The sequence below is a fragment of the Periplaneta americana genome, chromosome 4, assembly GCF_040183065.1.
Source record: "Periplaneta americana isolate PAMFEO1 chromosome 4, P.americana_PAMFEO1_priV1, whole genome shotgun sequence".
Lineage (NCBI taxonomy): Eukaryota > Metazoa > Arthropoda > Insecta > Blattodea > Blattidae > Periplaneta > Periplaneta americana.
In genome coordinates, this window is record NC_091120.1 from 178,575,020 (window position 1) to 178,590,639 (window position 15,620).

General features: G+C 36.4%; 1 protein-coding gene and 1 non-coding gene across 7 annotated transcripts in view; both read right to left on the minus strand.

The window, feature by feature from the left end:
- Positions 1–15,620, minus strand: part of slo (calcium-activated potassium channel slo) — a 427,716-nt gene that overhangs the window by 255,543 nt on the left and 156,553 nt on the right. The window contains exon 3 of one of the 6 annotated variants that reach the window (XM_069824443.1): positions 13,311–13,416. The exons of the other annotated variants lie outside the window; for them this stretch is intronic. Coding sequence (XP_069680544.1) covers positions 13,311–13,416 — 106 coding nt within the window. The remainder of the gene's footprint in view (positions 1–13,310; positions 13,417–15,620) is intronic. 6 annotated transcript variants of the gene reach the window in all.
- TRNAC-ACA (transfer RNA cysteine (anticodon ACA)) lies at positions 10,401–10,477 on the minus strand. The gene has a single exon. It is a non-coding gene; the product is annotated as a tRNA-Cys (tRNA).

Below are 15,620 nucleotides of genomic sequence, written 5' to 3' on the forward strand. Positions count from 1 at the left end.
TGAATACTCATCAGTGTACAAGAATTCGTTCGTACAAAAGCCAGTGAAGGCAATGATTTTTTAAAAATACTGTATATTAGTTAAATGTTTTAATGAAAAGTATTCAATATTGATCTTGAACATTTTCTTATTCTAAACTGAATTATGTTATATTTCTGTATATATGAGTTAAATGTTTTAATCAAAAGTATTCAATATTGATCTTGAACATTTTCTTATTCTAAACTGAATTATATTATATTTCTGAACTGGTTCAATATGAGATAACAGAACTTTTGAAGCTTTCCTCGATCAAGACCTTGTCTAAGTTTGATAAGGGATGTGATCTGATGAGAATAAATAATTTAACGCTAGGAGAACAAAAGTCACCTTTTCTCAATCTGTAAGACATGAATACAAACATAAGGCCTAATATAAAATACTACTGGTATTTAATATCTGAAAAGAAGACAAAATAATATTGTAAGCTTTTAGAAGCAACTTTTTCTCCTAATACAGCAATGGAACTGTAATCTGTAATAAATTCTTAAAAAAAATATATAATGAAATATTTATATAATCTACAATTCTAGAAGAACGACATGGTGTCATGAAATAAAAGTTAGTTCTGTAATTACTAAATTTAAATTTCTTTTAATTACCGATACACCTTATTTTTCCTATAAGTGGACATTTCTTGATGCAGTTGTTGCTGAGACTGATTTCCGTTGAATTCTTGAGTGATGACCAGAGTATCAGCAACTAGCAACTATGAATATAGATATGTCTACATACAGTGAACCCTTACTGTACCATACGTAAGTAACAACACATCGATTAAATATTACGGTACCGTACTGCATTAGCAAAGTTTCTACTCTTTTCTACCTTCGATTCATTGGCTATAGGTAATGTTTAACCTCATGTCATAATATCTTTACCCAACTACTGACTGGATACTACATTTGCTGTTAACCACCCAAATGGGCAAGTTGAGTTTAGAAAAAGTATTTTAGGTTAATGATAATGTATATATTAATTCCACCTCTTTAATAAGTGATAACTTGCAAGAATTTCTAATTATTGTAATGAAGGATCCCCTATTAAGTCGCCCATGCTAATCATATACCGGCAGAACACTCGACAGAAAGTAAACAAGCAGATTCTATGAGTAGAAGCCATTGGATGACAGTGTATACACAACATAATAGTACATTATGCAACGAGCCTATAATGGTAGCAATTAAGACGCGAGTATGTTTATGAAACGAGCGCAAGCAAGTTTCATAATTTTCATACGAGCGTCTTAATTACCATTATAGGCAAGTTTCATACGACTTTTTATGCTCGACCATATTTCTAACTTGAAATTATTCATAAGTATTCATATTATTCTTATCTGACTGGGGAGCGGAAGTGAGATGTGCGCAGACTCGAAAGTACAGTATTGATTTTTTCCGAGGAACAAATGTCATTGACCTTGATATAATCTAAAGAGTAAAATGAACATTAATCTTGATATAACCTGGATATTGATTTAGACATTGAAAAACGAGATGACAAATTGAATTTATTTGAATATTATTTACAATTAATGCTAATTATTATAGTAACAGAACATAACCTTCTGCGACAGTATTGGATTTCCAGCCTCCGTGACGTTTCGCTAGTTGTCTTTCGATTGCATATCCGAGAATAATCGATGCTTGTGCTTTCATATTGCTAAAATGGTGCTTTCTGATTGGTGAAAAACCTGAACTTTAATGAATAGGAGTACTTTAATGAGGTCCATTAAAGGGCTGCTACCAGGTGTATAATTACTACATTTCGGCATGGTCGAGCATAAAATTTCATTAATTCAATAAATTCACTCCTACCTTTACATGAAAGCTTGAAAATGTCCTTGATCACAGTCCAGACACAAATGGCACCGGTTGGGTAAGTTCTGGGTCACTCTTTCAAGCTCAGGTGGCATAATCCTAGCCATTGTAGCTCGAATATTGTCTTTCAAATTCTTCTAATGCATGCAGATTATTTTCATACACTTCCTCTACAGTTAAAAAAAATTCTTGTGCACTGAGGTTACTTTGTATGCTTTAAGTTGCAACAATTTTCTAGCTCTCCAAGAAGAACTTTCAGTAACGTTGTAGGAGATGTAGCAATGACTTTTTTGGAGACTGTTTTAATCACACCACAATGTCGTTTAATTTAATTCTTCAATTAATTGATTAAATAGTGGACTTACTCGTGTTAATTATGTAAGATTTGTGCGGCTTACAGCTGTTTCAGTGCTTCACGCACCATCCTCAGAGCCTACTAGATCATGGCGTCATCTCGAACTTCTCTGCCTGTTATGTGGGTGTGTTTGATTGTTGAAAGGTGTTGAAGAGTGGAGTCAAATAGTGTGTGTGTGTACTGAAATTGATCTGTGTATTGAGAATTTGATCGGGGTGTGTTTTAGTGTGTTTATATATTTCGTATTGTTCTAGTGTGTTGAGTTTTTGGTTCTTAGGTTGTATGTGTAGGATTTCCAAGTCCGTATTTATGTTATTGTATGTATGGTTAGCATTGGTTATGTGATCGGCGTATGTAGATGTATTGTGTCCTCTGGTTATTGCTTTGATGTGTTCTTTGTAGCGTGTTTGGAATGATCTGCCTGTCTGTCCTATGTAGAACTTATCGCAATTATTACATGTGAGTTTGTATACACCTGTGTGGTCGTATTTATTTGTTTGTGTTGTTTGTGTGTTGAGATGTCTTTGTAGTGTGTTTTCTGTTCTGTATGTTATGTTGTATTTCTGCTTTCTGAATGAAGATGCGATCTTATGTGTGCTTTTGTTTTCATATGTTAGTGTGATGTATTTCTTGTGTTTTTGTGTTTGTGTTGTGTTTTGCGTGTTTTTGTGTTTGTCAAGTTTTTGTTTTGTCTTTCTTATGATGTTGTCTATTATGTTTGGATTGTATCCGTTTTCTTGTGCAATTAATTATATTAAAAGTAGTGTACGCAAGATTCAAAAATGGATTAATTCTTCAGTTGTAAACATTCGACAGTGATTTTTTAGACGTGAATAATTCACAGGTTCGGTCCACATACAACATATTCTAATTAAGTAAACAGCGATCGATAGATTAATGTATCCAACATGACCTTGAGTTGGAGCAGGTGACATCATCTAGTGAAACACGGGAGGGGACAATTTCAGGCATAAATTGAAAGGTTGTGCGGCAACCGAGGCAGTGTAACTCGAGAATGCTAAGCAATGCAACGTTCGAAGTGGTGTCAAACGATTTGTAACGAATTGGACCACAATCTCAATTGAGTAACAGTAATCGACAAGTTAAATTGGAAAAAATTCGCGAGTGAAGTTGAGCGAAGAGAGAAAATTAACAATATTGAGGCATATGCAACGCAAATGGGAGTGGGCTACAAGCAACAGATATCTTATATTAAACAACTCATTCCGAAAAACGTGTTCACTCATAAAACTTGCAGCCGCGCACCTCCAATATAGCCTGCCCCGAATTTTTTTTCTTCGTATTCGGGAAAGATCCTCGAAAAAATCGAAAAATCGAAGGAGAATTGGGAGGAAAATTTAAAAGGTACGCAAAACGCGTCCTTGCAAGGGGTTAGGGGCTGTACAAAACTAAATATGTGAGCTCCAAGCCTGTTGGACACTAGTCTCACTCCGGGTTACGCTGCTCCTCTGAAGGAGCTCTAGAAAATTTTGAAGGGGAAGCCGAAATTGGACGTAACGTCTTAGGTACCACATACGCGAGGGGGACTGAGATTTGATCAAGTGATCACGGAACGGGGCGAGGAGGAGTTGGCTGGTGTTTGCCGTTAGGATGGCAAGACGCCGTCATCTGTTGTTCGATGACAAAGCATGTGAAGGCCGTCGGAAGAAGCGCCGTGAAATCTAAATCTGCAATTTGAGAGGTCCCTGTCCTTTCAATTTGCGACTAATTGAGTGACCTCGTATATTTAATAGACTATTTATAGTATCTGAACTAGGGCATACATCGTTTATAATAAGGGGGGGGGAATATATATATGGGGAAGGGCATATAGGTCCGTGGCCCATTTCTTATAGGGTTCATCCCGACATTTGTCTTACGCCTGAGGAAAACCACAGAATACCTTAGGCGAGATGAGTTGTCTCATGTATAAGAGACTAGCCAATTTGGCTATTATGTAGGAGGTGATTGTTGTCATGAGCCTTGTTGAATCGTCTCAATTTTGAGACAAGCCATTTGGCTATATGATGGCTCAATTACGAAGAGGGGGGAGAGATGTAATTAGTTAATTAATTTAAAGTAATTAGGGAGATTAATGGGGATATGAGTGCAGGTCCGTGGCCCATTTCTTTTAGGGCTCATCCCGACATTTGTCTTAGCGCCTTAGGAAAACCACGGAAAAACCTTAGGCAGATCCTGTTTGTTGCACTGTCTTAAAAAGATTTTTTATTTTTTTTTTATTTATTTTTTTTTTACATAGAACTGGATTCCCATGAAACTTTTTATAGCTTTTATTTTTCACATTAGAAGTATAAGTAAATATATCATCATCATCATCATCATCATCATCATCATCATCATCATCATCATCATCATCATCATCATCATCACCATCATCATCATAAATATGTATTAGACCAAGTGGTCTGTTACAGTCTCACATCAGTCTTGTGAGACTTGAAAGCAAGTAGAAGTTCTCTCAGTTGGGTGCTGGCCAACGTAAGTAAATATATGCTGTTCTAAATTGTAGCGAAATCATACTGTATCATCATAAGATGTTGCATAACTATGGAGACTGACGACTTCCAGCACATTTCACTGGAATCAAGTTTATCATGTCATACACCTGTGATACAACCCTCATCACATCGCCCATTAACTGACAAACAATACCTCTCATCCCATCAACAGAAACAAACAACAGACAGAAATATCAGGGCGACTTATAAATAGGGGACCTTCTACAATTATAAAATAACTTATTTGTTTTCATAACAATTCATGCTACAAAATGTATCGTGGAAAGTGAGCTAGAAACAAAAAACGGGTGGTTAATACAGCAAGTTACTCTGCAAAGGGAAGTTAACTATATATTTACTTTATTAACGAATATGAAAAGGTCAATTTAATAAGTTTTCCTAATTTCAGCATTTAGAATTTTTAGAAGCACTGAGTATGAAAATAAATATATTTGACAGTACTATGTTTTCTGAACCATAAAACACACCGTGCATTTAAGGGTAACGATGTTACTAGAGGAATGCTGTATTACAATGATTTTAGACTTAATACAGGGTGATTCACGAGGGAAGATAAAAAATTTAGTATACGATATCTTAGGCCATTTTGTGAAAATGTTCATATGAACATAGGTCCATTTTCGAACGATGGCGGAGCTATAGTCCCGTCGCTCTAATTTCCGGCAGCCAATCACGTTGCAGGTCGGCTACATTTAAACGTGTGCATTTTGTGATTCGCTGATGAAGATTTTAAGCATTTCCTAAGGCTGGATAAATACTTAATATAATCGCCCGCCATTTTGGCTCTTTCGTTGGCGTTCGCAGAAAGCACACGAGGACGTTATTTGCCGCTCAATTATTTGCTGAATTACAGTGCGTTTGATTTATTATCATAGGAGCTACGACATGATAATGTTTAATGGTGTGGCAAATAGATCCCTCGTCTGGTAGCTCAGCAACGAAAGAACAAAAATGGCGAACGATACTACCTACCTAGATTTTATAGAGCCTTGACTTCCTAAGACGTAAGCAAAGAGGAGGAGTCACTCCGGGAATAACAGCATCGCGACTATAGATGCATTTTCTTGGTAAAACGTCTCGCCCCAACGTGAATCAGACGTTACCATATGCTGCTGACATGAGATGTGAGACAAGGTCACGGATTGCAATGAATGATGTAACATTTGGAATCTGCATTGTGAGCGACGTGGATAAGTTCATTTATCTCACAAACCGGGTGATGGGGCATTACAAATGTCCAATCGCCTGCCCTTATCTGATGTAATGACACAGATCCCGCGCACAACACAAATACACTATCGCTTATCAGTTCATTGCAGTTCAGTCAGCTAATTACAGTACAGTAGTTATACAGGTACAGTTATCGGAAGTGTTAAGTTGTGTTTTTCAAGATGCCTTATAAATTTTCGACTGCAGAATACGCCGATATTGTGTATGTTTATGGTTTGTGCTATGGAAGTTCCTTGCATGCCATCCCTGAATATGAACAATGCTTTCCGAACAGAAGGGTACCATATCGAAGAGTATTTACTGTCTATGGGGTTGGATGAAAGACTTGGTATACTAAAGAAAAGTGAAAACGAGAGAGGCGCTAATCGACCGTATTTTGGATGCTGAACGCCGCATTAAGAACAGCCACGTGCAACTTTCCCGAGTGATGAGCATGATTCACGCCCAAGTGCAACAGTGCATTGAAGCAGAAGGAGGTACTTTTGAAAATGTGCGAAAACATAGACCCCGACGTCTAGAATATTAGGTACGTATGCATACGTGAATATAAACTTTAAATTCGTCCTTTATCTCTCCCTAAATGCGAGTTAGTACAATGGAATCCCATAAGTTTTTGTGAAATCAAAGCGCCATATCTCCGTAACCGTTCGAAAATGGACCCATATTCATATGAACTTTCTGACTCAGAATGACTTCAGAATTCACATCCCAAATTTGTTACCTTTCCTCGTGAATCACCCTGTATATGCATAAACACTTATGTTTACTGGTTTCTAGGTAATATTGAAATACAAGAGGGAAGCATACTGTAAACATCTCCTATTAAATTTTAAGGCATCAAGCAATACTGGCGTTCAAGATTAATCACTTTTATCTAACTTGTGGAAAACACACCAACCAGTCATGAACAGTTGGCTTTTCGGAAATGAAGACTAGATTAACTAGCAAAAAAATACTGTGCAGACATTACATGGTAATTTTCCGCATTTTAACCTAATCTACAGAATATTTCTGCAACTGCGAGAACCTATCCAGGCAGCTATGCTATGTCATTGCTGAACAGAAGATTTAATGAACTCATAGTACATATGTTTGAGCTTTCATTAAGAGTTCAAACTATGTGATATGGGGTTATATTTAAAATGTAAATTTACATGTAAACATAACAGCTCTTGAGGTAAATATAAATATATGAAAGAAAACTTGTGCATTCAAATTAAGAAACATATACGCAAGCAATAATCACTTTTATTGATTCGTATGTGGAGGAGTCGATTGTGTATTATATTGTCGAGGCTATAAGTTTTGTTTACATTCTGTATTACACAATTTGGCTGGGCATTAATTTTGACATTGCAAGCAGGTTTAGCTGTACTGCTCGATTTTTTTTCCAAGTATGTTTAATGACACGATAATAGATTGAATTTTCCTTGATGTAAGATTCCCAAAGATTGCAGCGCATTCATAATGCCTGCATGCGTTTCATTTGCAACATCCGCAAGTACGACCACATTACACCTTCCCTTGAAACGCTCCAATGGGTAAGATTACAGGACCGAAGATATATCCATTCACTAATTTTCCTATATCGCATCATCAATACTTCTTCACCTAACTATCTCTTGGTGCGTTTTAATTTCTTATCCTCTTATCACAGCATGGGTACTCGTTCTAAAAATGACCCTTTATTATCTATTCCTTGCCATAAAACAGCTCGCTATTCTTCCTCTTTCACAGTATCAGCAATTCGTTTCTGGAACTCCCTACCCAGCTCCCTCAGGAACTGGCAAACGATATTGCAATTTAAAAGTGAATTGTTTAAACACGTGACCAATATTCAGGTTTCATTCTCCTTTGTGTGTATATGTGTATATATGTAATTTTCCTCAGTGTTGTATAGTTATAATTTACATTTGAATTTGTTATTCTTGTAATTTGTAATATTGGTTCACCTACCGCTTGTATATTCATTGAGTGTAACTTCTAGCCTTACATTATTTTGTAATTATTATTTAGTATGTTCGCATTATTTTACTCGACTTGTGCTTGTATAACTATATAAATTTTTTATCAGTGTTCTTTAAATATTAGTCTGTAAAATTGTATCAGCTTCTTTTGTTTCTGGCTAAGTGGAAGAGAAGGCCTGATGGCCTTAACTTCGCCAGAATAAATAAATATATATTATTAAACTTAAAAGCTTGGAGCTGCGCTATAATTGAGACTGCATAAACACATTTTGAATATCGTAGTTCCTAATTCTAGTTTTCATGCCAACATTATTTTTACATTTAAATTTGCATTGGGAATGAGACCTTGTTTTATAATCTTGTCAAATCTTGAGCAATATGAAACAGCCTTCCACAAATGCTTTTCAATAATGATAAATCTTTGAGAAGTTTTCTTTTGAAGTATTGAATCGGATTAAAAATTTGATCGTGTACGAGCAGCTTTAGTCTATGAGTTACATGCATTTTGTCGTATGTAAAGACATGTTTCTATGGGATAATGTTTTACACACAGTTTCTAATATCTGCAAAACAAAAAGTTCATATTTTACTAATATTTTTTCCTTTTAAATTTCAGATGTATTAAGAAAACAAATTTATTTGTTGAATAAGAAAAATATTTTATTGTAGAAGACACATGAGTTACTTCACAATGTGTTTATCCTGAAGGTCTGTAGCCAATAATTGATTCGATATGTTGCCCAGTTAGGATAACGTGCACATAAAAAGAGGTTTTGCAAATATATATAAATAGCAGTAACTTCTCCTTCAAAATTTGTTGTATATTCTGCTACAGAATGGTAAAATAAGAAGAGAGGACATGTTGCTCCAGGTTCTGCTCCTCTTGAATGTGATATAAGAAATCCATCTGTATAAAGTAAATTTGTAACACTCCTTATGTGGGAATCTTGTCTCAATTGTTTCTATAGCCAGAGTCTTCGAAATTAGTTTATCTGTTTCAGATATTTTGACATCATCCATGAGGACTAAACTGAAATGGTATTTAGGTTGTCGCTCATTAACAAACTTTCTTTCCTTTGGGAAATATCTAAGTGTTGAACTTGACATTTTCTGAATATATAGGTCCCCTCCTTTGTCTCATTCATGATTAAGTTTGGCAGTGTTAAGTGTAAAGATTTCGTCAATTAAAAACACAAGTATGTATTCTTATAAATTTGGATGTTAATTAGTTAGTTTCCAATGGCTGAATCTTAGCTTAACGGCATCTTCCTTCTTGCTTTCCAGTAGAGGCTTATTTGGGTATTGGTCCTTTGATTTCTGCTTTTCTCTTCTAGTTCTGTGCATGTTAGGAGATGGCTGGAGTCCATAGTAGAGTTTTCATCTTTGCAGAGTAGCAGCTTTCAGAGTTTACTATGTTGATGTGATGCAGGTGGTATGGCAAGCAATCATGTCCCGTGTAGAGTTTAAATTTTGCTGTTGCTTCTTTTCTTGGTAGGGAGTGAGAGTCCATTCTATCTCTCTCGATATTGATCCACATCTTCACAAGATGCATTGTTTTTGTGATGTGCCGTACTATTGGCTATCTAGTTCTAACTTCATTATTTGGTTTAGGCTAAATAATGGTGCTGTTTGTTTTGTTCAAAAAGTTTTGTTCCTTTTTTTTTTTTTTTTTTTTTTTTTTTTTTTTTTTTTTTTTTTTTTGCAAGCTGATCTGCCATATCATTTCCATTGAGGGGATCCATTGTAGGGTAATTATTTTCTGTTGTTTCTCTAGGATTCGAAGAATTGTTCGACTTTTTCCTATTGCTTTGTTTTTGGGGCTCCTATTTGATGCTATTGCTACAATTATTGCTGATTTTGAGTCAATCAATATGGCTGCTTTAAAAAGTTTTTGGGCTCTGTGTAATAAATTAGTCAGTACGACTTGAATTGCTTTTATTTCTCCATCGAATGCTGCGTTGCTTTCGCTTATAGTGTGCATATTCTTTACTATAAATGCCTGCTCTACTATTCTCTTGAGAACTATAGTCCCGTCGCTCTAATTTCCGGCAGCCAATCGCATTGCAGGTCGGCTACATTTAAACGTGTGCGTCTTGTGATTCGCTCGATAAATACTTAATATAATCGGCAGCCACTTTGGCTCTTTCGTTGGCGTTCGCAGAAAGCACACGAAGACGTTATTTGCAGCTCAATTATTTGCTGAATTACAGTGGGTTTGATTTATTATCATAGGAGCTACGACATGATAATGTTTAACGGTGTGGCAAATAGATTCCTCGTATGGTAGCTCGGCAACGAAAGAACAGAAATGGCGAACGATACTACCTACCTAGACTTTATAGAGCCTTCACTTCCTAAGATGTAAGCAAAGAGGAGGAGTCACGCCGGGAATAACAGCGTCGCGACTATAATGGATGTTCTTTTCATCATTTAATTCGAGAAAAATTCGTTCCGGCACCGGGAATCGAACCCAGGACCTCTCAGCTCTGTGCGCTGAGTGCTCTTTCCAACTGAGCTATGCCGGGACACGATCCACAGTGCCAGCCGAACTCCTCTCGTTGTGGATCGTGTCCCGATATAGCTCAGTTGGAAAGAGCACTCAGCGCGCAGAACTGAGAGGTCCCGGGTTCCATTGCCGGTGCCGGGACGAATTTTTCTCGAATTAAATGATGATAATACACATTGGCTACTTCATAGTAGTCGTGTAATATTCAATGAGGTAGGCGAGACCTCATATATAATGAATATGTGATGTATAATGGATGTATCTGTATAAATAAAACCCATTTTGTGACGTAGTGAGATTTATTGTAGATATTGTGAGGACCCAATCTATAGTTGCCCTCTGCGATATATTTTATACGTTTACTGTATCACTGTTCCAAATACACCACAGCCTCAAGGCTTGTTATGCTTACCGGTGAAATTCCTGACATCCAGATAGTAGGCTATCTGGCAAGATAAGTCCTAGTATTCGCCATGGAATTACATGACAATCACATGACAGCTGGGAAAAACTTCGGAGAAAATCCAACCAGGTAATCAGCTCAAGCGGGTTTTGAACCCGTGGCCAAGTGAAGCTTCAGATCTCGAGTCCAACACTCTACCATCTGAGCTGCGTCAGTGGCCAACATGGCGAAGTTACTAAAATTATGTGTAATTTATTAAGTCGTGGAGAAACTCTAACAAAATGGTGTGTAACTGGCAGAAAATAAGTAACTGTCATGAATAAATCGGCACACAAGTCAATATTCATTACAATGGAATCAATCCAATCAAATGCAGAGCTCTGTAAATTATTTTATGATAAAGTGAGGGTACACTGCATTGAACTAAATCACCAATTTGTTCTACTACATTTCAGTTTCAAATGAAGTGAGTGAATTTGACATTATTTACAAGTTAAAAAAATATATTGGTCAATGATGAAACTATTTTCTTATTACAAAACCATTTATGAAAGTGTTCAGTCAGTGCTGAACCTCACTTTGTAAGTCCCTGCAGCAAAACAAGACACAGACAATACAACCCCACAACAAAGTGAACACAAACAAGGGACAGATCTAGCAAGTTGCTGCCGTTCACAAGATTTGGGGAATGGCAGGAAATGGAAAGCATTCTAGATGGGAGGAAATGACAATTCACAATTTGAAAGGAACAAAAGAGGTGTCACTGACAGAAAATATATTTTCAACTCATCTGAAATTTCTTTTAACTGAAAATTCTAGATCATATTTTAAGACATCGTAACTTGAAGAATAAAAACACTTTTCCTGAAATTAAGATTAATCAATGAACAATATATAAATAATAGTGGTTGCATTTCCAAATGGTAATTATTATAATTAATATTACCATTAATAGGTTCTAAAGAACTTTTATGGAGCATTAGTCTATTATATTCCAAATTAAGACCAGGAAATTTTGCCACACGAGACCTTAATAAATAAAATTTACAATACAGTTTATGACGAAGAGGTTTGAATTCAACTAACTTTTTCCATTGTTGGTGAAAAAGCTACATATATAAAATAAAAATTTCACGACATTTTGGAGGTTTAGTCTCTCTCTGCCTTCAAGTGAAAAAATCCGGATGAAAGGAAAGAAGTATCCACGCGAGTTTAGCAATTATTAACGACTTCAATGTGTAGGATACATTCTAACGTTTTACCGGTACTTGGATTTTTCACTTGACAACAAAGCGGAGACCGAACTTTCGTAACATTCGGAACTTATTTCATAATCTTACTTTTCTCATCAGAAATGGAAAAACCAATCAAAATCTCTTCGAAATAATCCATTATAGCTTTCCCCCCCATTCAGAACACAATTTATGAATTTTCAGTGTATGATTAGTTACATTAGCGTTTTCTGGCTTAGGAATTAATTTATAATTAATTGATTAACTAGCGGACTTACTCGTGTTAATTATGTAAGATATGTGCGGTTTACAGCTGTTCAGTGCTTCACGCACCATCCCCAGAGCCTACTAGATCACGGCATCATCTCGAACTTCTCTGCCTGTTATGTGGGTGTGTTTGATTGTTGAAAGGTGTTGAAGAGTGGAGTCAAATAGTGTGTGTGTACTGAAATTGATCTGTGTGTTGAGAATTTGATTGGGGTGTGTTTTAGTGTGTTTGTATATTTCGTATTGTTCTAGTGTGTTGAGTTTTTGGTTCTTGGGTTGTATGTGTAGGATTTCCATGTCCGTATTTATGTTATTGTATGTATGGTTAGTATTGGTTATGTGATCAGCGTATGTAGATGTATTGTGTCCTCTGGTTATTGCTTTAATGTGTTCTTTGTATCGTGTTTGGAATGATCTGCCTGTCTGTCCTATGTAGAACTTATCGCAACTATTATATGTAAGCCGCACAAATCTTACATAGTTAGCACAAGTCCACTAGTTAATCAATTAATTATATTCAAGTGTTAAAAGTAGTGTACGCAAGATTCAAAATGAATTAATTTATCTAAATTTTCTCACGTCCCTATTAAATAAAGAAGACCCAGCATCCTGAAAACATTTAATATTATTTATAAAACCTGAAATGCCAAATTAGTTATACTCCGAAGAAAGCTAAAACTTTGAAGCAGTAACACCAGGATATGTAAAATGAGACAGAACATAGAAGGATGAAAGAAGCTCACACCTGAAGAAAGAGTGAGGACGGAGAAAGAACACAAATTCATTCGTATTGGTTCGCCACAAAACAGCAGGCATCTCATCTCACGTCCGAACACAGTACAGCTCTGAAGACCAACGTCTGGAAAACACTCCTTTGATTACCACACGCACACACCCACCAAATCACGCCACTCTTCACGTTCCACTGCAGTGGCCGTTTGTCCAGCTTACCTTGACCCTCTGAAGGTCGATGGGGTTCATAATAGACCCCTGGAAGAATTCAACTGTAGTAAAATGCCTCTTGAACAGGCCTTCCAGCTCCAGATCCGGTGGTTTTCTGCCAATCATACCATACGACGAAACCGAACCAGCCAATCACAGAACACCACGGACCAATAACAACAAACAAGGGAAAGAAAAAAATAATTAATGTGAGCTACTAACCAACAGACAACAGAAGATGGCAACTGATCATGTGTATGCAATGGAGAAAGTTGTGATCTTCCTCAGCGAGAGATCCATTGCATAACATGAGCTGTTCCTGGGAAAAAAGAAATTGCCCCCCTCCCGTCCCCTTACCCCTTGCAGAAATTAAAACAGCTACGAAAATTTAAGAGGCGTTTAGATGCAGCAAGAATAACCATTTAGCACATGATTTATATGAATAGAATTCACATTTATACGACCACTGAAGGTAATTTGGTAATTAAAAACTATTTTGTTAGGTTACTACTATTTCTGACAGCTACAACTAATTTACCTACTAGTGATAATGGTGCACATGTTGCCCAAAGAAGTCTTATTTACCAAGATATTCTCTTAACAACATCTGAACCTTGCTGACATCTAGCTAAGAGTGATACTACCATCGCCAATCTTACCAAATTACTCTTCAGATGAAAGTATGAATTATTTACAAAAATTAAGCACAATTTTTGCTGCCTAAACATCTCTAGAAAAAATGTTTTGCTATTAAAAGAAAAGAATGCATTATTAAATATCATGCAAAATTTGTGTCTTGGAGTATAAGTATGTATAGTAGGATAAGGAGCTAAACTAGACTGCAACATGAACTTCGGCCCCAGTAGAGGACAGAATAAGATACTTTTCCGTGAAATTCTACCAGTTTTATACAGCTGTAACTCTTCTTCTAAGCTGTACAGCTACAACTGTATTATGGCTTGATAAATGAGCCATTTATGTTAATTCAGGCATTAATGTTTTTCCATTTTGAATCTTGCGTACACTACTTTCAACACTTGAATATAATTAATTGATTAACTAGTGGACTTACTCGTGTTAATTACCGGTATGTAAGATTTGTCCGGCTTACAGCTGTTTCAGTACTTGATGCACCATCCTCAGAGCCTACTAGATCACTGCGTCATCTCGAACTTCTCTGCCTGTTAAGTGGGTGTGTTTTATTGTTGAAAGGTGTTGAAGAGTGGAGTCGAATAGTGTGTGTGTACTGAAATTTATCTGTCTGTTGAGAATTTGATCGGGATGTGTTTTAGTGTGTTTGTATATTTCGTATTGTTCTAGTGTTTTGAGTTTTTGGTTCTTGGGTTGTATGTGTAGGATTTCCATGTCCGTATTTATGTTATTGTATGTATGGTTAGTATTGGTTATGTGATCGGCGTATGTAGATGTATTGTGTCCTCTGGTTATTGCTTTAATGTGTTCTTTGTAGGGTGTTTGGAATGATCTGCCTGTCTGTCCTATGTAGAACTCATCGCAACTATTACATGTGAGTTTGTATACACCTGTGTGGTCGTATTTATTTGTTTGTGTTTTTTGTGTGTTGAGATGTCTTTGTAGTGTGTTTTCTGTTCTGTATGTTATGTTGTATTTCTGTTTTCTGAATGAAGATGCGAAATATACAAACACACTAAAACACACCCCGATCAAATTCTCAACACACAGATCAATTTCAGTACACACACACACTATTCGACTCCACTCTTCAACACCTTTCAACAATAAAACACACCCAGTTAACAGGCAGAGATGTTCGAGATGACGCCGTGATCTAGTAGACTCTGAGGATGGTGCATCAAGCACTGAAACAGCTGTAAGCCGGACAAATCTTACATAATTAACACGAGTAAGTCCACTAGTTAATCAATTAATTAATGTTTTATATGCAATGACTTGAGCGACTTACGATACTGGTAGGCATTTCAATGTCTTCGAAAGTGTTACTCGCAACTGGTAATACTATGGCAATGCTTGCGGTCACTACAGGACATCACTGCTTCCTGTGCTTCTACATTATTGCCAGTTCAACGAGAAATTTCAAAGACACTCTGAAAACACTACCGGTACCAGACGAATTTGTATCTTGTATAAAGTGGTGGAATTCACAGAAAAATAACTTATTGCAAGGTTTATCTTGCGGTTTATTTGGAAAGGAGCAAGAGGGGAACTAAGATATGCAAGCAATAATAACAATAACTTTTTAAAGAGGCAAATTCTAGATATGTACTTCATTGCCGAACCCAGCATTCCAGCTAGCCAATCAAAAAATCATCGAGGCAGCCA